The following is a 26,037-nucleotide window of genomic DNA, read 5'->3' as shown; positions in this document are numbered from 1 at the left end:
AAAGGTTAGACTTTTTTGACTTTATTTATTATTATTATTATTTTTTATGAAATATCAAATGGACAAACAATGCAGACTTAATTTCACAGCCGTCTTTGATCATATATACCAATGGTATGAATAATTCTGAGCACAAATGCATGTGTAGAGAACACATTGACATATTGTGTTCCCATTAATTGGTCTTTAAATTTGAATTTGAAAATTTCCTAGAAACCCTGAATAAACTATTTTAAATCATATAGGAAGCTTACATGAGCATTGCTCTCCTTGGTTGATTAATACACAAAACAGCACATTGCTTTGCATAAACTTTTATTGCTTCAAAGCATGCTGAAAAGTAATTAACCCAATTTGAACACATTTTTATTTATGGACAATGGATTTTATAATTGTGCATATTTTAAGAAGGATCCATATGAATAATATATGCATATATGCATATATTATGCATATATGCAACATATATGCATAAAGTTGTGGATGTGCACAAGCTGCAGTGAAGCGTTTGTAAGGCCTGCTCTACATCACACGTCTGATCTTCATGGTGACGGCCTTCAGAGATTTATAGTTATTCTTCCAGTAGTACCAGAAGGGCCCACTCATCAAATTGTTATCATCTTTCCCCCACCAATACAGACCAGTAGGGTTTGTATAATCACAACCATTGTACCAAAACCCTCCTTGAGAGTATTTTTTAGCACAGTTAGCTCCTGAATTATCTTTGTCAAAGGTGGAGAACTTCAATCCATTATGATAAATAAAAGTCTGACCTGCAGGAAGGAGAAACTTTTTTAGAGGCACTTTAATTCTGACATCAAAAAAATACTTTTTTTTTAAACTAAAAAAAAAATCATTAGTTTATGCATGGTCTAACACATGCTATTCCTCCTTCATCATTATAAGAATGAATCATCTTTAGTTTGTTTCACCTGCTCCTCCGTCTACAAAGCCGCTCACTTGCAGTTTGTATCCAGTAGCCTCAGAGCCAACAGAGAAAGAGTCGTACACAGAGTAAGCTTTCTTCCCTTCAAAGTCCTCCAAATCTACTCTGAGTTTATACTGATACCTGGTGGTCAGCTCATGAAGAAACTCTAAACCTGTCGAAAACATAAAAGGTTACTTTTGTAGTAAATCAATGAACAAATATAAATCTGCATTTATACTGCAGTCCTGATTAAATGTACAAGTTTTCCATGTGCTCTTTTTTTTTCTTTTGTAGCCCAAAACGTCATAAAAATCACTCACCCAGCCAGTATTCGCCTTCTTTATTACCAAAACCCTTCTTATAACTCTCCCATGGTCTAAAGAAATTCACCTCGCCGTCCATTCGCCTGAGAAACACCTGAAACATTCAGAAATCATTAATCCATTTAACTTTTAAATTTAACATGTCATACCCGGATAGAAGAAGAGCACAAATGAAAGCACTGAGTTACAGTTTGTATAATATTTAATAATAATAAATATATGTTACTATAAAATATGCAATATGTTATCATCCAATTGTACCTCACCATGCAAATGATATCAATCACGACAAGAAAACTTCAAAACAATGTTACCATAATATTTTTATAAACTACATTTGTTATCTGCATGGGAATCATGCTGAGATGCACCTGCTAATACAATTTCTGAAGATAATAAAACATCAGCTCAAAGTGAAATGCGTACCGTCCAGTGTCCTCTGTCATTTACTCCACTGGAGACCATCTCACAGTAGACCTGCACCGGTCCATTTAATGAGGTGATGGTGTACACACCACTGACATTTTTCCCACTCGAATACACATCAGAGCAGTCTCTGGCCAGAAAGCAATCCGATTTGACCTCTTCAGCGCACATTAAGACGGGAAACAGGGCAGACAAACACAGTAACACCTGAGAGACACAAACTCAAGATCTGAGTCTGATGATCGACATCTGACAAAATCACACTCACATTCTCACAGAAACTCACAATCATGTTTGTGATCATCGCTTCAGACGTCCAGCTCAGAGGATCAGACGCACCTGAAATACATAATAAATAAATAAATAAATGCATTCTGTCATTTTCAAAATGACCAGAATAAACTCACCGTATGTGCTCAGAATCTTGTGAGTGTTCAACCGACGAATGTGTCTTTAAATATCTTTCTGATTGTCAGGATCCTCCTCTTTATCTGACATTAAAAAAAAAAAAAACTTAAAATCTTGATAGGACAGTCAGAGGTTTGATGCCATAAAAGGACACCATTCTGTTCATTTCATATTTTTAGAGCAACCTGCCTTATCATCTTAAGAGGAATTATTTATTTCATCTGAAAGTGTTGATAAAAAAAGTGAAGTGACATTCAGCCAAAGTGATTGTATGCAACTGATTGCAACAGATAGCTTAAGAAAAAGAGTAAAGAAAACTCTTTTCTTAGTTTAAGGGGATTGATATGACCATGTCCTGATGCCTTGGCTGACATGCAAATAAGCAAACATCTTTAACATGATGTTGATGACTAAATAGGGTGACCATGCATCCTCTTTTTCCTCTTTTTGGACTTAAAAAACTGCAAAAACTGGGATTTCTAAATCGCCCAAAATGTCCAGGATTCAGCCTTTGCTCTTACAGTCACCATTTATTGCTCCTGCAAATTTTGTGTCCAGTCCTACCTGCTCCTGCAAACATTCTAATATTGCATATAATTTTTTGTGCATCAGGGACACACTATCAATATGCACCATTCACTTTCAGTTTCAGAATCTCTTTGTAAAGGAACCACATCTTACAAAATAAGATACTTGTCAGTAATGAGCTCAGGATCTATTGAGTGGCAAATTTAATCTCTCATCAAATCTCTCATCTCAACCCGATCATGAAATTGGGCTTCTGTTGCAATGGGTTGATTTGCCCCTATGAGTTAAAGACTTGAAATACTGCATACATTAAATTTGACTGAAATACTTGTATTGAAACCTATTCTATCTTAAATGCTGGTAGATGTTTACGTTTTGTGAAATGGAGTAATTTGGGTCAATACTGCTAATTAATATTTTGCTGAATGTGTATTTGTGCTGGTTTAGGACTGTCATGGATAAATAAAGATCCGCTCGTAGGTGGCAGCAAATCCCTGTTTTAATATATTATTTATTGAATCATTCAAATCAAACAAATTCATTCAGAACGGCTGATTCAATTAGAAACTATGTCAATGTCAATGTCACCTTTATTTATATAGCGCTTTAAACAAAATACATTGCGTCAAAGCAACTGAACAACATTCATTAGGAAAACAGTGTCAATAATGCAAAGATGATAGTTAAAGGCAGTTCATCATTGGATTCAGTTATGTCATCTCTGTTCAGTTAAATAGTGTCTGTCCATTTATTTGCAATCAAGTCAACGATATCGCTGTAGATGAAGTGACCCCAACTAAGCAAGCCAGAGGCGACAGCGGCAAGGAACCGAAACTCCATCGGTGACAGAATGGAGAAAAAAACCTTGGGAGAAACCAGGCTCAGTTGGGGGGCCAGTTCTCCTCTGACCAGACGAAACCAGTAGTTCAATTCCAGGCTGCAGCAAAGTCAGATTGTGCAGAAGAATCATCTGTTTCCTGTGGTCTTGTCCTGGTGCTTCTCTGAGACAAGGTCTTTACAGGGGATCTGTATCTGGGGCTCTAGTTGTCCTGGTCTCCGCTGTCTTTCAGGGATGTAGAGGTCCTTTCTAGGTGCTGATCCAGCATCTGGTCTGGATACGTACTGGATCCGGGTGACTGCAGTGACCCTCTGATCTGGACACAGACTGGATCTGGTGGCCACGGTGACCTCGGAACAAGAGAGAAACAGACAAATATTAGCGTAGATGCCATTCTTCTAATGATGTAGCAAGTACATAGGTTGTTATGGGAAGTGTTTCCGGTTCCGGTTTACCTAATTAATGCAGCCTAAAAATCCTTTAACGGATTTGGATAATAAAAGCATATTAGTATGTTATGTGTATGCCAGGTTAAAGAGATGGGTCTTTAATCTAGATTTAAACTGCAAGAGTGTGTCTGCCTCCCGAACAATGTTAGGTAGGTTATTCCAGAGTTTGGGCGCCAAATAGGAAAAGGATCTGCCGCCTGCAGTTGATTTTGATATTCTAGGTATTATCAAATTGCCTGAGTTTTGAGAACGTAGCGGACGTAGAGGATTATAATGTAAAAGGAGCTCATTCAAATACTGAGGTGCTAAACCATTCAGGGCTTTATAAGTAATAAGCAATATTTTAAAATCTATGCGATGCTTGATAGGGAGCCAGTGCAGTGTTGACAGGACCGGGCTAATATGGTCATACTTCCTGGTTCTAGTAAGAACTCTTGCTGCTGCATTTTGGACTAGCTGTAGTTTGTTTACTAAGCGAGCAGAACAACCACCCAATAAAGCATTACAATAATCTAACCTTGAGGTCATAAATGCATGGATTAACATTTCTGCATTTGACATTGAGAGCATAGGCCGTAATTTAGATATATTTTTGAGATGGAAAAATGCAGTTTTACAAATGCTAGAAACGTGGCTTTCTAAGGAAAGATTGCGATCAAGTAGCACACCTAGGTTCCTAACTGATGACGAAGAATTGACAGAGCAACCATCAAGTCTTAGACAGTGTTCTAGGTTATTACAAGCAGAGTTTTTAGGTCCTATAATTAACACCTCTGTTTTTTCAGAATTTAGCAGTAAGAAATTACTCGTCATCCAGTTTTTTATATCGACTATGCAATCCATTAGTTTTTCAAATTGGTGTGTTTCACCGGGCTGCGAAGAAATATAGAGCTGAGTATCATCAGCATAACAGTGAAAGCTAACACCATGTTTCCTGATGATATCTCCCAAGGGTAACATATAAAGCGTGAAGAGTAGCGGCCCTAGTACTGAGCCTTGAGGTACTCCATACTGCACTTGTGATCGATAGGATACATCTTCATTCACTGCTACGAACTGATGGCGGTCATATAAGTACGATTTAAACCATGCTAATGCACTTCCACTGATGCCAACAAAGTATTCAAGTCTATGCAAAAGAATGTTGTGGTCAATTGTGTCAAACGCAGCACTAAGATCCAATAAAACTAATAGAGAGATACACCCACGATCAGATGATAAGAGCAGATCATTTGTAACTCTAAGAAGAGCAGTCTCAGTACTATGATACGGTCTAAATCCTGACTGGAAATCCTCACATATACCATTTTTCTCTAAGAAGGAATATAATTGTGTGGATACCACCTTTTCTAGTATCTTGGACAGAAAAGGGAGATTCGAGATTGGTCTATAATTAACTAGTTCTTTGGGGTCAAGTTGTGGTTTTTTGATGAGAGGCTTAATAACAGCCAGTTTGAAGGTTTTGGGGACATGTCCTAATGACAATGAGGAATTAATAATAGTCAGAAGAGGATCTATGACTTCTGGAAGCACCTCTTTCAGGAGCTTAGATGGTATAGGGTCTAACATACATGTTGTTGGTTTAGATGATTTAACAAGTTTATACAATTCTTCCTCTCCTATGGTAGAGAATGAGTGGAACTGTTCCTCAGGGGGTCTATAGTGCACTGTCTGATGTGATACTGTAGCTGACGGCTGAATGGTTGCAATTTTATCTCTAATAGTATCGATTTTAGAAGTAAAGTAGTTCATAAACTCATTACTGCTGTGGTGTTGGGAAATGTCAACACTTGTTGAGGCTTTATTTTTTGTTAATTTAGCCACTGTATTGAATAAATATGGGTTATGTTTGTTTTCTTCTAAAAGAGAAGAAAAGTAATCGGATCTAGCAGTTTTTAATGCTTTTCTGTAGGATATGTTACTTTCCCGCCAAGCAATACGAAATACCTCTAGTTTTGTTTTTCTCCAGCTGCGCTCCATTTTTCGGGCTGCTCTCTTTAGGGTGCGAGTATGCTCATTATACCATGGTGTCAAACTGTTTTCCTTAACCTTCCTTAAGCGTAAAGGAGCAACTTTATTTAAAGTGCTAGAAAAGAGAGAGTCCATAGTTTCTGTTACATCATCAAGTTGTTCTGAGGTTTTGGATATGCTAAGGAATTTGGATACATCAGGAAGATAACTTAAAAAGCAGTCTTTTGTGTTAGAAATGATGGTTCTTCCATACTTGTAACAAGAAGTAGAATTTACAATTTTGGCTATATGAAGTTTGCAAAGAACTAAATAATGATCTGAGATATCATCACTTGGCTGAATAATTTCAACACCATCAACATCAATTCCATGTGACAGTATTAAATCTAGAGTATGATTTCGAAAATGAGTAGGTCCTGAAACGTGTTGTCTAACACCAATAGAGTTCAGAATGTCTATAAATGCTGATCCCAATGCATCGTTTTCATTATCAACATGGATATTAAAATCACCAACTATTAAAACTTTATCTGCAGCCAGAACTAACTCAGATGTAAAATCACCAAACTCTTTAATAAAGTATGTATGTTGCCCTGGTGGCCTGTATACAGTAGCCAGTACAAACATAACAGGGGATTTATCATTAACATTTGTTTCTTTGGATAATGTTATATGAAGTACCATTACTTCAAATGAGTTATACTTGTAGCCTGCCCTCTGAGAAATCCTGAAAACGTTGTTATAAATTGAAGCAACACCTCCACCTTTGCCTTTTAGACGTGGCTCATGTTTATAACAGTAATCTTGGGGGGTGGACTCATTTAAAATAATGTAATCATCAGGTTTTAGCCAGGTTTCTGTCAAACAGAGTACATCTATATTATGATCAGTGATCATATTATTTACAAAAAGTGTTTTCGTAGAAAGGGATCTGATATTCAATAAGCCAAGCTTTATCATTTGTTTATCCATATTGCTTCTGTTTTTTATTTGTTGAACCTCAATTAAATTGTTAATCTTAACCTGGTTTGGACGTTTTTTGTTTTTTCTAGTTCGGGGAACAGACACAGTCTCTATAGTGTGATATCTAGGTGAAAGAGTCTCTATGTGCTGAGAATTAACTGACCTCTGTGACGGGAGGCAGCTAGCAGACGGTCGGTTTAGCCAGTCTGTCTGCTTCCTGACCTGGGCCCCAGTTAGTCAAGTATAAACACTAAGACTATTTGCCATATTTCTAGAGAGAAGAGTGGCGCCACCCCAGGAGGGATGAAGACCATCTCTTTTAAACAGGTCAGGTCTGCCCCAAAAGCTCGTCCAATTGTCTATGAAACCTATGTTATTCTGTGGGCACCACTTAGACATCCAGCCATTGAGTGATGACAATCTGCTATGCATCTCATCACCACGGTAAGCAGGGAGGGGACCAGAGCATATTACAGTGTCTGACATCGTGCTTGCACGTTTAGAAACTAAACATGTTTAGAAACTAAACATGTGAATGGACCATTGAATCACTGGCTGACATGATTCGTTCAAAAACAGATTCATTCAAGGAATAAAACACTGTGTTGCTCTAGTCTACACTGTTGTATTAAATTATTAGCATAATTATTGCTGATATATAGAAAAGTGCATGTCTTGTACAAAGAATATAAAAACATAAAAACTCATACATGGGTATTTTTTCTTTTTATTGTTTGTTTTTTGCAAAGTGAGTGAATTAATAATGTCAGCTCTACTTTTTATCTATCAGTCCCTCACAGTCACACATAAAGCACGATTACATTATTTCAGGTGATGTCTTTGAATTCTAATGAAGGAAATCATACCTTCTGTTGTCTTCTTTGAATGCCAAAATGTCACAAAATAACTCACCCAGCCAGTATTCGCCTTCTTTATTACCAAAACCCTTTTTATGACTCCTCCATGGCCTAAAGAAATTCTCGCCTGGGAATCACCTGAAACATTCAGAAATCATTCATTAAGAGCCATTTTGATGTGTACCTTTTTAAATGCAAATGGGCTGCATATTCCTGCCCAGTCTCCAGAAGAGGGCATAGTGTATACATCTCTGTTTTGCTACATGTACAGCAATAAACAGTCGGTAGAAGCTACATGACTGAGAGCGAGATAACCAGTGTTAAGCCATACGCTTGAACCTAAAACACCTATATTTTAGAAACACCTATGAAAATGAACCAGGACATCTTGGAAATGTTATTTCAAACTTGTATGTACTTGAAGAGTTTTCACAACCCATTTACATTGACAGATGAGTAACACACATACACACAGATACTTTGATAATTTTTTCACTATGTGCTTTATTGAAATGACGCATACAAATATGGTTAAAATGTTAGCTGAGCACTATAACCACATGATTTTGAGACACATTACTTTAAAAAATGAAAGGGATCCAGTGCATCCTCAGTGGCTCAGATGTTTTGAGAAAATGACAACTCTTATGTTCAGTCTTACATCCAAACACAGAACATTGCTTACGAGACATTGTTGACGTTACAGCTGCTTGAGCGCAAGAAAAAATGGATGACATTATACAACCAAACACAACTCGCTGAGGGCAGAAATGATGGTAATGCAGGACTTTCAGTCAGCGGCCGTGAGCGAGGCCTAAACTATATGATATCACACTGCTCTGAGAATCAAAATGGCATGTCTAATGAGATTTTATAATGCTTTTATGGGGATTAAAAAAAAAAAAAAACAAGAGTTAGTGGATTTTTATCATTGTAGGCTGGTTGTGTTCACACACTAGCAACACACATTTATGTCCAAACCATGGAAAAAGGATTTTGCAAAACATTCCAAATTAACATGGTTTTGGTGACTGAACACTGCAGTGACATGCTGTTAATGCTGTTGATCACAAGGTATGAAGCAAATTGTGCTTAACCACAATTATAACACTGAAATGCACTGGTTATCTTTAAATGAGATGCATATTAAAGTTGTGTTTGAGTCAGTTTGGGGATCGCAAATCTTTTTAATTATTTCAGGAGTTCGAAGTGGGTTCGCGAATCGTCAGTGGGAGTTCGGAGCATGAATCATTTGAGTCAGTTTGGCAGTTCGGAGTGTGAATCATTTGAGTCAGTTCGGGAGTTAGGAGCATGAATCATTTCAGTCTGTTCGGGAGTTCGGAGCGGGTTCGCGAATCATTTGAGTCTGTTCGGGAGCTTGGAGCGGGATCGCGAATCATTTGAGTCAGTTCAACAGTTCGGAGCGGGATCGCGAATCTTTTTAATCAGTTAGGGAGTTCGTAGCGGGTTCGCGAATCATTTGAGTCAGTTCGGGAGTTCGGAGCGGGTTCGCGAATCATTTGAGTCTGTTCGGGAGTTCGTAGCGGGTTCGCGAATCATTTGAGTCAGTTCGGGAGTTCGTAGCGGGTTCGCGAATCATTTGAGTCAGTTCGGGAGTTCGGAGCGTGAATAATTTTAATCGGTTCGGGAGTTCGGAGCATGTTCGCGAATCATTTGAGTCTGTTCGGGAATCGAGAATCATTTTAATCAGTTCGGGAGTTTGTAGCGGGTTCGCGAATCATTTGAGTCAGTTCGGGAGTTCAAAGCGGGTTCGCGAATCATTTGACTCAGTTTGGGGATCGCGAATCATTTGAGTCAGTTTTGGGATCGCGAATCATTTGAGTCAGTTCGGGAGTTCGTAGAGGGTTCGCGAATCATTTGAGTCAGTTCGGGAGTTCAAAGCGGGTTCGCGAATCATTTGAGTCAGTTTGGGGATCGCGAATCATTTTAATCAGTTCGGGAGTTCGTAGCTGGTTCGCGAATCATTTTAGTCAGTTCGGGAGTTCAAAGCGGGTTCGCGAATCATTTGACTCAGTTTGGGGATCACGAATCATTTGAATCAGTTCGGGAGTAGCGGGTTCGCGAATAGTCAGTTTGGGAGTTGGGAGCGGGTTCGCAATTCATTTGAGTCAGTTTGGAAGTTTGGAGCAGGTTAGCGAATCATTTGAGTCAGTTTGGGATTCGCGAATCATATCTGTATATGGATAGGCATTTTTAGCTAATTTAGTAGCTATTTCTAATTATGTTTTCCACGCGTGTTTAGGTGTGATATGTATTTTTAGTTTTAATGATGTGCCTTTTAACAGCTAAGTATATTCAAAAACTAAACAAATCATGCCTAAAAAGTGCATGCATCTAGGCTAATGTACATGATGAAGTCATTCTAGTGCGGGTGTGCATTTTGAGTGCGTTCTTTCACTGCATTATTCGATGTATTCAAATGCATTTATGAATGCATGTGAATGATCACAAAATTCAAGAGGGGGTTAGAAAATGTATATATTTATATCATTTTATGTAGTTAATCAATATCACACGAAGAGTGCCATTTCAGTTTTTCTCGAAAAATCAGCATGATTAAAATGTGATATTAAGTTATTACAAACAATAATTTATTATATTATATATTATAGAACCTTTTTAGCATAAAAGGTTCTTTGGAGTTGAGTAAAGAACCCAATGGTTCTATATAGAACCCCAATGAACCCTTTTTATAATGTACTCTTAAACAGCACAACAAGTGTTTTTAAATGTTGTGAAACATTTGGTAAAATTTTAGTAAATATAAAAAAGTGTTTGTTTTTTCTAATAGTGTATTTACATTTGTTATTTTACTTCTTATTTGCCATAATTAAATTGCCTTATATAAGCTGTATCTTTGCTGTTTACATGTTAATTATTAAAGTTTTCTAAAGATCTCAGGCCTTTTAGCGGTTACAAAACAACGTGAAATAAACTTCTCCTTCTGGGACAGCTGAACCATGACTCGCTGAAAAATGATCAAAGGAGATCGCTGGAGTGATAAACGAAGCACAACAATGAGTCCACTTTTAAATAACAAGTTTTGAAATTCTTGCAGTGTCTTGAAATGCTCTAGATGAACTTCAATCATGAATTAACTGCTGAAAACACGTATTTAACAGAAACGCATACCAAACAAGACCCCTTAACGCAGTCACATGCATGAGTGAAATGACATTACGTTTAAGGTCTAATTCTGTCAGATTAATGGTTTTATCTGTGTATTTGTCTGCAGCTACTGGCATTTATTACAAAAAATGGCTAAAAAGTATGTGATCACCCTTTTCTGTTATTGGTTTTGGTTGTTCTAGTCATTTCTATGAGGATAAATCTTAACTTCTAGGGCAGGGGTTCTCAAAGTCTACAAAAAAATTTGTTTTTAATAAACATGCATAACAAGTCAACACATTTTTTATTTATTTTATTTAAAATAAAGTGGCTTTTGCATTCAAAATACATAACAAGTTTAAAAGTGGTAAAACGATTAATTTTAATTAAGTCTCAGCAAGTGCCAATATTTAGAAATCAGGGCAGCCAATGGCCAATATTGTCACAATTTTGGACTTCTTTTGTTGTATATTATGAAAACATTAATAAACTGTAATAAATGAATACATCTTATACAGCAACTGAAACAACTGACTTGTTTTGAACGTTTTAATTCTGACATAAAACAATAACAAGAACAAGAACATTTAACAATGCATAAAGCTTTACACCTTGGACATGTACAAAGTTATGTTATAAGCAAAACAAAACATGTAGTAATAATGCATGACTTAAAAAGCTGTTGAAACTTTCAAAAAGAATGGGTTGCAACATGACTGTTTTGAAAGAGTTACAGTTCGAAATGAAACTCTAGTTTCAAATCTCCCCATAACATTTGTTGGGGGATGAAGTAGGAATAGTAGGGTCACGGGTGTCTCAGCAGCTAATTATACATCATCAGCCTCACAATTATGAAATAAATAGTATCTGCAGCATAAAAAAACTTAAATTAAATACTGACCTCCAGTGTTTGCATGTTATCACATCGTCATCACTTGAATGCAAGCCAAACCAGGACTTTACACACAAGACAAGCTCTGCAGTCACCGCCCTTTCATATTCTCAATAAATGAATTATATCAAAAACATAATTGTATGCTTTACACTGAGTTTCTGAATCTAATATCATAATGCCCCATGTGAAAAAGAAGTGCACTTAAGTATATATTTATAATGTGTACTTATTGCAGAAATAATATACTTTAAAAGAACACACATAAGAGCAAATTAAATGTAATTTTCGCCGCTTAAGTACATTTTATTTGTAATTAATTTCAAATAAATCTTATTTTAACATTATATTAAAATCCAAAAAGTTGAACGTTTGAGTGATTTTTTTAAACCACTTAAGTGGGAATTTTTGGTACATCTTGATGTGTACAATTGTGTGTTCATATTAGCTGTGACTTTAAAATGTGGTTAAAGTGCTACTAATGTACTGACAAGCAATTAATGTGAACTAAAATACACTTTAATGTCAGTTAACAATACACTTAAGCGTGAATTAAATGTAATGTTTTTGACTGCATAAATGCATATTATTTTAACTTAATTTCAAATATATTACAGATTAAAATTACATTAATTTTTAATTAGTTTAAATTTTGAGTGATATTTTTTAACCACTTAAGTGGGACTTTAGTATACTTTATATGTACCTTGAAATATGGTAAATATGTACTTCTGAATAAGCAATTCATGTGAACTAAAATATACTTCATTGTCATAAATTTCAAAATTTCTACCGGCAATGCAGTAGAAATTTAGTATATTTAAGAAACCTAGTTACAATCAACTGAAATACAAAATGGAAAACCCTCTACACTTATTGAAAGAGCAGCCTCTAAAACAAATACACAAAAATGATTTTTGCTGATGCACAAGAAATACCCAACACTATACACAGTTACAACACTTCAACTCACTTATTAGAAAGAGTCTGGAGAACAATGCAAAATCACTTACATACTGTACAAAAGTACCTAATCTCGCCATCATAGAAAACATCATTCTTTAATGTTTCCTCATTGGAGACCTCAAAATGTCCACAAGGTCATTATTTACTGGTATTACTATCCTTGTGGAGTCCTTTTGTCCCCATAACATATAGCATTACTAACACACTTAATACAAAAAATCAAGAACATTATCATTCCATGTACAACAAACGAGACCTTATTGTAAAACATGAGCAAACTGTGTTACTTGTACCCCTGGTTTCACAGACAATGCTTAAGACCAGTCCTGGACTAAAATGTAATTCTGAGTGGTTTCAACTGAAAGACAATTGCTCTGACCGATCTTTAAAAAAACAGTGCCTTTGTTTTGTCTCAAGATGCACACTAGTAATGTTTTTTTCTAAGGCATGTTAATGAAAATGGATTAAATGTCCTTACTGAACTATGATCCTTGCTTAGTCTAAGGCCTGTCTGTGAAACCAGGCCATTAGTTCGCACCTACATTAAACACGACTGAAAGTTTTCTTCTAAAATCTTACTCCAGCATTAGTGAATGCAATTTGACCAAAATAAATAAATTAATTAATTAATAAATAATAATAAAAAGATAACTCCAAATGAACTTGCTGGGAAGTGCTGTCTTTCAGTGTCTCCCAGAAGCTCTCCATCAGCAGGTAACTTTAAATTTTGTGAAGCTCCACACGATCTCTCCACAGTCTGTGTGAACAGAAATGTTCTAAAGAGACAGGAAAGTCAGAAGAAGAAAACAGGACAAGGCCAAAGTCTATAATTGGCCTCCATAGCCCTAACAGGGCAGGCAGTGGGGTGGTGTTGGCGCAGTGGATAAGACACACGTCTTTGGTGTGAGAGACCTGGGTTCGAATCCACTTTGAGACACCAATGTGTCCCTGAGCAAGACACTTAACCCCTAGTTGCTCCAGAGGCGTGCGACCTCTGACATATATAGCAATTGTATGTCGCTTTGGATAAAAAACAGGGAAAGTTCATCAATATTCTTATTAACAAAACAGGCACCGTGTTCAGCAATGGTTCTCTGGAAGTTCTGTGTTAGTGTATGCAGCCTAAAAACACCAAAAAGCAATCCCCATCCCAGCCAGCAATGACATGTGGGGCCCAGATGGGTTAAGTACGGGTTCCATGGGTACTGTGTGGGCGTGGGCTTTGGCTGGGTGGAATCAGCGGGTCCCATGTAGGTTTTGTAGCATGAGTTCCACATAGAAAGCCCATATGAGCTGATTACATGGGCCCCATAAGGGACAGGCATGGGCCAATTGAACTGAGAACACATATATGAGTTCCTGCATAGCATATTTATGGGCCAAGTGGGCATGAGTTTGATCTGGGAACACATATATGGGTCTTGAATGGCATATTTATGTGCTAAGTTGGGTTTGAACTGGAAACACATGGGTCCTGCATAGCATATTTATGTGCTAAGTTGGGTTTGAACTGGGAACACATGGGTCCTGCAATGCAGAGGTGCAAAGTAACTATGTAGGCCTATTGAGTTATGTAATTACTAACTGTACAATTTTTAGTAACTTGTAGTAACTCTACATGAAGGCTAATCAAGCATGTTGAGATTGAGTAATTTTAACTCAATACATTTCAAGTCACACTAGTCACCAAATAACAAACATTGCATACATGTAGATCTTTTGCCAAAACAATTCATCGGTCATTTTTGTTAGTCGTGCAGAAAATGAAAAATGTAACTTCCCAAAAATGTAAAAAACATCAAAATAGGTCAAAGTTTACGCTGTGTTGAATTGTGCTGATTAGTGGACTCTCAGAAAGGTTGCAGGCCTACCGTAACACTTCAAATAATAGCCCAGTCCCAGATGCCTGTCCCTTGGGGCAGAAACACATATTTAGACAACTAGGGATGCTCGATATTATCGGCCGATATTGGCTTTAAAATTCAATATCAGTAAATATCGGTATCGGTTTAAAGATCCTTACAGAGCCCACTTTTAGTACATCTGGGCTTCCATGGCTTGCCCCAATGTGGATCCCGGGTGCAAGCCCATAATGGGGCCCACATTTGCTGCCCATGAAGCCCTCATCTGGACCTCCACATGTCATTGCTGGCTGGGATCATGGGAAGCTTGAGTGAGTGGGTTTGGGGAAACCAGTTGCACGTGCAGAAACCAGCGGTGAATCCCTCACACTTGATACCAGACTGGGAAACAGAAGGACTGAGCTTGATAATCTGGGAGCAACAGACAGGACATGACAAGACTCTGGATGATCAGATGCGATGTGACTCTGTAAGGTCGAGACTCTAGAAGATCAGTCCAGCTCAGAGGATCAGATGCACCTGAAATACAGTTCAGACAAATACAGTCACATTATTAGAACATGAACATGCTTTCTGCCATTTTCTGTAGAAAGAAACTTAGTTTTCAAAATGACTAGAATGAAACTCACCGTTGAGAGTGCACCAGACAGCCAGCTCTTTAACCTCCTGTCTGTAAGCAGACTCGTCACCGTCCTGAATGAGGCCGATGAGTGTGGTGTCATCTGCAAACTTCAGGAGCTTGACAGAGGGGTCCTTAGATGTGCAGTCATTAGTGTATAGGGAGAAGAGCAGTGGGGAGAGAACACAGCCCTGGGGAGCTCCGGTGCTGATTGTACGGGTGCTGGATGTGTATTTTCCCAGCCTCACTAGCTGCTGCCTGTCTGTCAGGAAGCTGTTGATCCACTGACAGACGGAGGTGGGCACGGAGAGCTGAGTTAGTTTGGGCAAGAGGAGGTTTGGGATGATCGTGTTGAAGGCAGAGCTGAAGTCCACAAACAGGATCCTCACATAAGTCCCCGGTCTGTCTAGGTGTTGCAGAACATAATGCAGTCCGATGTTTACTGCATCGTCCACAGACCTGTTTGCTCTGTAGGCAAACTGAAGAGGATCCAGCAAGGGTCCAGTGATGTCCTTCAGGTGGGCCAGCACCAGTTTTTCAAATGACTTCATGACTACAGACGTTAGAGCCACAGGCCTGTAGTCATTTAGTCCTGTAATTTTGGATTTCTTTGGGATGGGGATGATGGTGGAGCGTTTGAAGCATGAAGGGACTTCGCACAGCTCCAGCGATCTGTTGAAGATCTTTGTGAAGATGGGGGCCAGCTGGTCAGCACAGGATTTCAGACAGGCTGGTGTAACGCAATCTGGGCCTGGTGCTTTTTTCCTTTTCTGCTTCCTGAAGACCTGGCGCACCGCATCCTCGCTGATCTGTATTGCAGGTGTGGGGGAGAGGGGGGATGCAGGAGGTGTGAATGGTGAGAGCGCTTGATTGGAGAGGTGTTCAGGATGGGTTGCAGGAGTTGTGAGTGGTGTGAACAGTTGTTTGGAGAGGCATTCAGGGTTGGTTGCAGGAGTTGTGAATGGTGAGAGCGGTTGATTGGAGAGGTGTTCAGGGCAGGTGATGGGTGTTCTTTCAAACCTGCAGTAAAACTCGTTCAGATCGTCTGCCAGTCGTTGATTTTCCACAGTGCTGGGGGGTGGTGTCTTGTAATTGGTGATCTTCTTTAGACTTTTCCACACTGATGCTGAGTCGTTCGAAGTGAACTGAGTCCTTATTTTTTCAGAATAATTCCTCTTTGCCACTTTGATCTCCTTTTCCAGTGTGTATTTAGCCTGTTTATACAAGACATTGTCCCCCTTCACGTAAGCATCTTCTTTGGCCTGACGGAGCTGTCTGAGTTTTGCAGTGAACCACGGTTTGTCATTGTTGTAATTTAGTTGAGTCTTGGTAGGAATACACATATCCTCACAGAAACTGATATATGATGTTACGGTCTCTGTGAGTTCGTCCAGATCGGTGGAAGCAGCTTCAAAAACACTCCAATCAGTGAGGTCAAAACAAGATTGTAAATCCTGCTCTGCTTCATTAGTCCATCTTTTTACGGTCCTTAATACATGTTTAGCTGATTTTAGTTTCTGCCTGTAGGTCGGTATAAGATGAACCAGAAGGTGATCAGAACGTCCCAAAGCTGCTCGTGGAACAGAGTGAAATGCATCCTTTATTGTTGTGTAACAGTGATCCAATATATTACTGTCTCTTGTGGGACAAGTAACATGCTGTCTGTATTTTGGCAGTTCACGGGAGAGATTGGCTTTATTAAAGTCCCCAAGAATGATTAAAACAGAGTCCGGTTGTTGTTGTTCTATCTCTGTGATGTGCTCAGCAAGTTTCTGTAAAGCTGAGCTCACGTGCGCTTGAGGAGGGATGTAAACACTAACCAGAATGAACGAATGAAACTCCCGCGGCGAATAGAACGGCTTGCAGTTAATGAAGAGCGTTTCGAGATTTGAGCAGCACGTCTTCTTTAACACAGTTACATCTGTACACCACCGTTCATTGATGTAAAAGCATGTCCCGCCACTGCGCGATTTCCCCGTTGATTCTGCGTCGCGATCCGCTCTAAACAGCTGAAAGTCCGGCAGATGGAGCGCGCTGTCCGGTATGGTGTCATTCAGCCAAGTTTCCGTGAAACACAGAGCAGCAGAGTGAGAGAAATCTTTATTTGTCCGAGAGAGCAGAAGCAGTTCGTCCGTTTTGTTGGGAAGAGAGCGGAGATTTGCCAGATGGATATTAGGCAACGGCGTTCGAAATCCGCGTTTTCTGAGTCTCACGAGCGCTCCCGCTCGCTTTCCCCGCCTGCGCGTCCTCTTGAAGCGTGTGATCAGCGCAGCCGCTCCGCCGACAAGAATGTCCAGCAAAACATCAGAATAGTCGAAAACTGGTGAAATATCGGGAGATGTGTGTTGCCGAATATCCAGCAATTCGTCCCTGGTGAAACTGATTGCAGGAATATAACTAAAGACAGGACAAACTAACAAAAACACAAAAACAACTGCAGAGCACGTCACGGAGGCAGCCATCCTGTATCGGCGCCACTCGCCAATCATCAGTATCCTCTTTATCTGACATTTACATGAAAAATAAATAAATAAATAAAAACACTTCAAATCTCTGTAGGACAGTAATGGGTTCGATTAAGGACAAGGTTTTGTTCATTTGGCAACCTGCTTTGTCATACTCACCCATAGCCATCAGAAAGGAAATTTATTTCTATATTGATTTAATCTGAAAGTGATTATCTGATTGCAACAAACTTCTTAAGAAAAATACAAGCTTAAAGGGATAGTTCTCCCAAAAATGAATGTATGAGTGCCTTTGTTTTGCTGAACATAAAATATTTCTACAAAGTTAACAAAGAAATACACTCTTTATCTTTCAGTGTGATGAGTATTAAGTTTCATTCTGTACTATAGCAACAGCAGCTCCCATTGCATTTTATTTAAAGAGAAAATAAGATAAAGACCCCCATACCAAGCATAGATCAGGTGTATTATAGAATGTTCAATATAATTAATTACAGTCATTAAGAACAATCACCAGTGAATAACACCATGAGCAGGGAAAAGAGAAACTTCCAAACCCACTGATGCCTATAGAAACGACTGGATTTCCCCCGCAAAATGTTTCCTCTCAAAAATGTAAGTGAAATAATTTTACACATTAATAACTAAAGTTTTCTAAAGATGCCAGGGATTTGAGCGAAATTAACCTTCTTCTTCTGTGACAACTTGAAAAATGACTCGCTGAAAAATGATCAAGATAGTCTTACTATCGCTAGATCGCTGGCATGATGAACTTGAAGCACAACCATGACCGCACTTTTTCACAACAGATGTGTTGAAATTCTTCCAGTGTCATGAAATGTTGACATTTTGACCTAATGTCCAAGCAACACCAGGTGAACCTCACTCATGAATTAACTACTGAAATATGTCAGGTCTATTTAACAGAAACACAGCAGATCAGGGCTGCATTTCCCAAAAGCATTGTAACCTTAAGTACATCATAGTCCCACTGAAACCTGAATTTAGGCTTACAATGCTTTTGGGAAAAGCAGCCCAGACCAGACCCCTAAACCTGTGCAAGAGTGAAATAAGTTCAGATTTAAGACCCAGTTCTGTCATTGTCTTATCTGTGCATTTGTACATTTACTGGCATCATTAATTTCTAAATTTGGCTAAAACTATGTGGACACCACTTTCTGTTAATGTGACTGCTGGCAGTCACTGGTGTGGATGTTTAAAAACTGTCCTGCCAGCAAAATATCTCTCTGGTGACATAACAGGTGACAAATTTAGGTTATTGTAGGAACATTGTTTTGAAATATTTCTAAAACACTGAAATGTCCAGCGTGATGTGATTTAAAGGTTCATTTCTTACAACATTCTACAAAATTGTATATAACATTGCATAATGCTATGAAATAATTGTAGTTTAAATATAACATACAGTGCTGCTTTAAAAGTTTGTGGACACTTGATAGTTTTTAATAATTCTGCATAAATATAACCCTAAACATCATCAGATTTTCACACACAAGTCCTGAAATTTTTTTTAAGAGCAAAGGATTTTTCAGGAACCTGTCAAATTATTTTTATATATATTTTTAATTCAAGAGAATATGAGTGAAACTATTTCATATTTAAAGTTTCTTCACGTTTTGCGTTATTAAGCCCAAACATGTGTCAAAAATACACACCTAGCCAGTGTTCGCATGTTTTATTACCAAAACCCTTCTTATAACTCTCCCATCGCCTAAAGAAATTCACCTCGCCGTCCATTCGCCTGAGAAACACCTGAAACATTCAGAACTCATTCATCGCTTTCACGCATCATTCATCTTTTAAAAATATGTTAAAGGTGTACAACCTTTGACAAGCTTTATTGTAACAAATGTAAATTCTGTTGTGTGATTTCTGACAGATATAAAGAGCATGAATAAAATAACTGAGCAACTATTTGAATTACAGCTTATAGTTACTAGAAATCATGGTGTCATTCACACTGGGGTGCATCTGATAATAAAATATCCTTCTGCACATTAAAACACATACCAGCCAGTGTCCCTTTTCAATTTTTTCGACAGCCTCCATCTCACAGTAGACCTGCACCGGTCCATCTATTGTGGTGATGATGTACACACCACTGATGCTATATCCACTCACATAAATATCATAGCAGTCTTTGGTACGAAGAAGATCAGATTTGACCTCTTCAGCGCACATTAAGATGGGAAACAGAGCAGACAAACACAGCAACACCAGGACAACTAGAGCCCCAGATACATATCCCCTGTAAAGACCTTGTCTCAGAGGAGCACCAGGACAAGACCACAGGAAACAGATGATTCTTCTGCACAATCTGACTTTGCTGCAGCCTGGAATTGAACTACTGGTTTCGTCTGGTCAGAGGAGAACTGGCCCCCCAACTGAGCCTGGTTTCTCCCAAGGTTTTTTTCTGTCACAGATGGAGTTTCGGTTCCTTGCCGCTGTCGCCTCTGGCTTGCTTAGTTGGGGTCACTTCATCTACAGCGATATCGTTGACTTGATTGCAAATAAATGCACAGACACTATTTAACTGAACAGAGATGACATCACTGAATCCAATGATGAACTGCCTTTAACTATCATTTTGCATTATTGACATTGCATTGCATTGATTTCCTAATTATTGTTGTTCAGTTGCTTTGACACAATCCTTTTTGTTTAATGCGCTATATAAATAAAGGTGACTTGACTTGACTTCTCTTATTAAAAGGTGGAGTCCCTTTGGAGTTGAACAATTATTATATTTCAAAACATTCAGTTCTAGCTCTTTGAATCCCCGGTAAATTTGCACCAGTTTTTAGCTGAAAATTTTTCATTTGACTCTCAGTCTGGTTTTACAACTGGTCATAGTACCATTACTGCTGCTATGATTGTGACAAATCTTAAATTTAATTAAATAAATACATTTAAATGAATAAATTTATGCATTTAGCAGACGCTTTTATCCAAAGAAACTTTCAGTGCATTTTTACCTATCATGTGTTCCCGGGGAATCGAATCCCCAACCTTGCGCTTGATAGCACAATGCTCTACCAATTGAGCTACAGGAATAAAATCTTATTGGTGCTTTGGACAGAAAACTAACAGTGTGCTCCAGAGTTCCTTTTTTTTTGGGCCAGTTTTATTTTCTTGGAAAGGATATCAAAGAAAAAATTGAGAAATTAAAGACTGTTATTTATACATATGCTTCTTCCAAAGTACAGGAACTTCAGATTGAATTTAATTCATTGCAACCTGCTCTATGTGCTTAAATGTTTAGAAGCAGATCTATTAGAAGTGGTGAATGCCTCACTTCACTTCTGGGACTTTCTGAAAACTGAAATTGTAAAGCTCCTTTTGAAAATAGCAATCTTGATGACACCATATTGCCCAATTATATACTATCAAGAAGAATAGAATATCAAATATTCCTTTTATATGCAAGATTATTGAAGGTAGTTTATTGAAGGTAGTCTTTAATCAGCTGAACAAATACTTAAACTCAAATGGATACCTGTACAATTTTCAATCTGGTTTCCGACTGCATCACTGCACAGAAACAGTGCTCATTAAGATAATAAATGATATTTGCTTTAATTCTGATTCTAGCAAAATATCAGTGCTGGTACTACTAGATCTTAGTGCTATGTTTGACACTGCCGATCATAACATACTTCTACAGAGAGTGGAAAATTGGGTCAGGCTTTCTTGGATGGTACTCAAATGGTTCATGTCCTTAACATGGAGTCCCACAAGGATCAATTCTTGCACCGCTCTTAAGCCTGTATATGCTTAAGCTGTATATGTCAAATAATGAGAAAGAACCAAAGCCAGTGTTTGAGAAATTACTTTTAAAAGTAATGCATTACAATATTGCGTTACTCCCTAATAAAAAGTAATTCATTACCTTACTTATTTACATTTTATGGAAAGTAATGCATTATGTTACTTTTGCATTACTTTCACATTAGATTTTAAATATGGGCAGGGCTTGATTGTTTTTGATATAAGAAGTTCTATTTATAGCCAATGTAAAAGCCCTTTCACACCAAAAAGTGTTATGAATAAACCCCAGGCTGAAGGAAAAGTAAATTCACATCTGTACATTAGAACACAGGAGAAGAAGGTATAAAAAAGAACACTCTTCAGCATTAAAAAAAAACAATGAAGCACAATTGTTAGTTTATCTAAAGTCATTTTTGTTTATTAGTATGGTTGAACTGGATCATCAAAGGTCAGCAGCAAAGACATTAGTCAATAAAATAAGATTGGATACATTTGTGTTGTTTAACATATTTAATTGCTCCAGGTTATTGAAATCGTAGTAAACAGGCAAGTTTAAACACCAGCAAACACAACAGAGGAGAGAAGCCAAATCATTATCCAGGTACGTGCAAAGGGTCAAGGCAAGCAGTAAACAATCAGTAATCAATGTAACAATAGCAATAGTTTGGGGCAGGCGGAAGGCAATCAGAACAAGAGCAGCAGTCCTAATGCACAAAGAGATCAGATCTGGAAAGAAACTGTCAGAAATGTACACCGGGGCAATACAAGACTTTGCAATGAGGGAGAGTCTGGGAGCTGTTTAAAAAGTCCACTAATGTGAGTCAGGTGCAGGAACAATCAGGGCCAAGTATGTGAGCAAGTACTACTTTCCAGCCTCTCTGAGATCTACAGTAGATCTAGTTATACAGTATGTAAAACTCTGTCCGTGTCTGTTCTGCCTATGGTCACTGAATTCTCTTAAAATCTCATTAGCCTCAATGTACATCTCTGTCTGTTTATGTCATGTTACTGTCACTGTACGTCTGAGTCACAAGCATTTCAATGCCCAGTTTTCTCCAGTGTTAACTATGCAAATGACAAATAAATGCCTCTTGACTCATGTGTGTAGTCCGGATTGAAGTTCAAACTTTGTAGAGAGCTCCCTCTGGTGGACAGCGGGAGGTACAGTGGGAGTCTCGTTTGTGACTCTAAGGCCGGTGACACACTGCTGCGTGAGCGTGAGCGTGGCGTTTCTGCTGCGTGTCAGTTGCGTGGTGGCTGCTTCGCGTTTTCTGTGTCTTTACACACCAGAACCGTATGGGGTGTGGTTTATGCATTTGCTTTGCAAACTAAGCAATCATCCCCCTAGTTAACATGGGAGCTGAATTAAAAACGGACACGCCACGTAGCTGAGATGCTTGCGCCACGCATCCAGTGTGTCGCCGGCCTAAGTTTGATTTTCAAGTTTCAAATAGGCGGAGATAACATCACAGGCTCTGACATACAAAAGCCAAAAAATCTGATTTCGTTGTCTACATGATAAAACTGCAACCAGAGTTTTTTGAAAATCCTCACCCTGGCAGGAGTTTTCAGAAATGTTCGGTTTCAGTAACCTGGCGCTGCAGTTACTACGTGTGGGCGAACAGCCAAACCACATAGAAAAAGCTGCGGTTTTAAAAATATTCATGGGGACAGGAACTGATTACGTTACTTGTAAAGCATTACTCCCAACACTGATCACAGCTATGCTGATGATACCCAAATTTACTCGGCTTTATCACCAAATGACTACAGCCCCATTGACTCCCTCTGCCAATGCATTGATTAAATTAACAGTTGGATGTTCCAGAACTTTAATTGCGTTTCAAAACAAAGATGATGTTGAATGCACACTTTGACTCTAGGGGTCTAACAACTAAAAATCAAGTCAGGAATCTTGGTCTGATTCTGGAGACAGACCTTAGTTTCAGTAGTCAGGTCAAAGCAGTAACTAAATCAGCATACTATCATTTAAAAAACATTGCAAGAATTAGATGTTTTGTTTTCAAAACACTATTGTAATAATTTAAACTGGGTTTTCTGCATTTTAGAATAATTTTGGCTTGTACTATTTTATATTATCATTGTTTTTACATAAACTATTTTCTTAATTTATATATGAAACCTATTTAGTTGGATAATGAAATACAAAGCAACCTCAAACAACATTTTGCTGATAAACTTTTATTGTTTCAGACCAGATATAATTCCAGCTGCTGCAGTGGGACACAGAGGTTTTGCTGATGCAGAAGAGCACGAAGAAAATGGGGGCCCCTTTTCTACACATTTTTATATAAGAGGGCACATTCTTTTTTATATTTTTATACATGACATTATGAGTGAAACTATTTAATATTTGAGATTTCTTAAACTTTTGAAATATTTTTCATCATAAAAAGTCAAGGGACATGTTTGTTACCATATTTTAAGAAAGATCCACATGTATGCATCAAATGTATATGATGAAATGCGCACAAGCTGCAGTGAAGCACATATAAAGGCTCTACTTCATACGTTTGATCTTCATGGTGATGGACTTCAGGGAATTCCAGTTGTTCTTCCAGTAGTACCAGGTGGCTCCATTATTCATTACTGTACCCTCTTTCTCCCACAAATAGTAACCAGTGGGGTTTGTGTAATAACATTTGTTGTACCAAAACCCTCCTCCGTATTCCTTAGCACAATTGTTTCCTGCATTATCTTGGTCTTTGTCATAGGTAGTGAACTTCCTTTCATTGTGATAATTTAAAGAGTCACCTACAGAAAGAAGAAACTTTCATTAAAGGCACTTTCATTTGGACATCCCAAATAAAATGACTTTTTAAAATAAATAATATAAAATATAAAAGCATAAGTTTAAACATTATGGTTCAAAAGTCCTTTTAAAATTCCAATACGACCATTTTAATTGCTTAAATTCTTCTTTCTGAAAAATTAAACGTCTGTAGTTTGTTTCACCTGCTCCTCCATCTACAAAGCCGCTCACTTGCAGTTTGTACCCATCAGACTCAGAGCCCACAGAGAAAGACTTGTACACAGCGTAAGCCTTATTCCCATCAAAGTCCTCCAAATCTATTCTGAGTTTATACTGATACCTCCGGGTAAGCTGATGAACAAACTCTAAACCTGTAAAAAAAAAAAAAAACATGAAAGGAAACTGGTTTAATAGCTTTAATAACAAAAATAATTAGCATTTATACTACAGTCCTGATGAAATGTCCATGTTTTCCATGTCTTTGATTGTTTCGTCTTTTTCTGTTTGCCTTTTTAAGCCCAAAACATCACAAAAACTCTCACCCAGCCAGTGTTCTTCTTCTTTATTACCAAAACCCCATTTATAGCTCCTCCACGGCCTATAGAAATTCACCTCACCATCCATTCGCCTGAGAATCACCTGAAACATTCAGAAATAATTCATTGCTTTCATACATCACATCATTTCACGTCATTCATCTTTTAAAAAGATTTTTAAGGTGTACAGCCTTTTACAAGCTTTGTTTTCCAACAAATGAAAATTATTTTGTGTGATCTCTGAGTGATTTCAATGACTGTTTTCCAATATATATAAAGAACACAAATAAAAAAACTGAGTGACTATCTGATAAATAGTTTATTAGTAATCATGGTGTCATTCACACTGGGGAGCATCTGATAATAAAATATCCTTTAGCAAGATAAAACACATTGAAATGCTTACCGTCCAGGGTCCTTGGTTATTTTGTCCATCAGACTTCATCTCACAGTAGACCTGCACCGGTCCATCTATTGTGGTGATGTTGTACACACCACTGGTGCTATATCCACTCGCATAAATATCATAGCAGTCTTTGGTACGAAGAAGATCAGATCTGACCACTTCAGCGCCCATCAAGATGGGAAACAGCGCAGACAAACACAGCAACACCTGAGAGACACAAACTCAAGATCTGAGTCTGATAATCGATGTCTGACAAAATCACACTCACATTCTCACAGAAACTCACAATCATTTTAGTGATCATTGCTTCAGACGGCCAACTCAGAGGATTAGATTCACCTGAAATACAGTTCAGACAAAAACAGTCACTTTATTAAAACATGAACATGCATTATGCCATTTTCTGAAATTAGATACATCATTTTCAAAATATCAAGAATCAAACACACCATATGTGCTTAAAATCTTGTGAATGTTAAGGTGACAGATGTGTGTCTGTATATCATTCTTATAATCAGGACCCTCCTCTTTGTCTGACATAAAAAAATATACTTCTTTATAGGATAGTCATGGGGTTGATTCCATAAAAGGACAAGTTTTTGTTCATTTGGCAGCCTCCTTTTTTATCATCAGAGGAATTTAAAAGGAAATTTATTTTTTATGTATTTTATCTGATTGCAACCAACACCTCAAGAAAAAAAGTTAAAGGGCTAGTTCATCCAAAAATGAACATTTTGTCATCATTTATTTACCCTCATGTTGTTCTGAACATGTATGAGTTTCTTTATTCTGTTGAACATAAAATAAGATATTTTGAAGAATGTTGGCGACCAAACAGATGTTGGTAGCCAGTAGAACTGTCCCTTTAAGAAAGCCCTTATTCTTCATTCATTTCTTTTTTAGCTTTAG

At 37.9% G+C, this 26,037-nt stretch overlaps 2 protein-coding genes across 3 annotated transcripts; both read right to left on the bottom strand.

The window, feature by feature from the left end:
* Positions 1-465: 465 nt before the first annotated feature.
* LOC132109367 (microfibril-associated glycoprotein 4-like) lies at positions 466-19,856 on the bottom strand. 2 transcript variants are annotated; one of them, XM_059515389.1, is made up of 5 exons: positions 1,964-2,083; positions 1,678-1,884; positions 1,249-1,345; positions 933-1,100; positions 466-773 (listed from the first exon to the last, which is right to left on the bottom strand). In XM_059515389.1, exons 1-5 carry the CDS (start codon positions 2,048-2,050, stop codon positions 523-525), a joined length of 810 nt encoding a protein of 269 aa, XP_059371372.1. In that variant the 5' UTR covers positions 2,051-2,083; the 3' UTR covers positions 466-522. The 2 variants fall into 2 exon arrangements, with proteins under 2 accessions (XP_059371372.1, XP_059371373.1); XM_059515390.1 differs by lacking the exons at positions 1,249-1,345; positions 1,678-1,884; positions 1,964-2,083 and adding exons at positions 19,301-19,397; positions 19,656-19,856.
* Positions 19,857-23,729: 3,873 nt separating this feature from the next.
* LOC132109369 (microfibril-associated glycoprotein 4-like) lies at positions 23,730-25,537 on the bottom strand. Its single transcript, XM_059515391.1, has 5 exons — positions 25,415-25,537; positions 25,129-25,335; positions 24,729-24,825; positions 24,390-24,557; positions 23,730-24,188 (listed from the first exon to the last, which is right to left on the bottom strand). Exons 1-5 carry the CDS (start codon positions 25,430-25,432, stop codon positions 23,935-23,937), a joined length of 744 nt encoding a protein of 247 aa, XP_059371374.1. The 5' UTR covers positions 25,433-25,537; the 3' UTR covers positions 23,730-23,934.
* Between the last annotated feature and the right edge of the window lie 500 nt (positions 25,538-26,037).

This window comes from Carassius carassius, chromosome 29 (assembly GCF_963082965.1).
Source record: "Carassius carassius chromosome 29, fCarCar2.1, whole genome shotgun sequence".
In the NCBI taxonomy this organism is placed as follows: Eukaryota; Metazoa; Chordata; class Actinopteri; order Cypriniformes; family Cyprinidae; genus Carassius; species Carassius carassius.
This window is presented reverse-complemented; position numbering and strand designations above follow the sequence as displayed.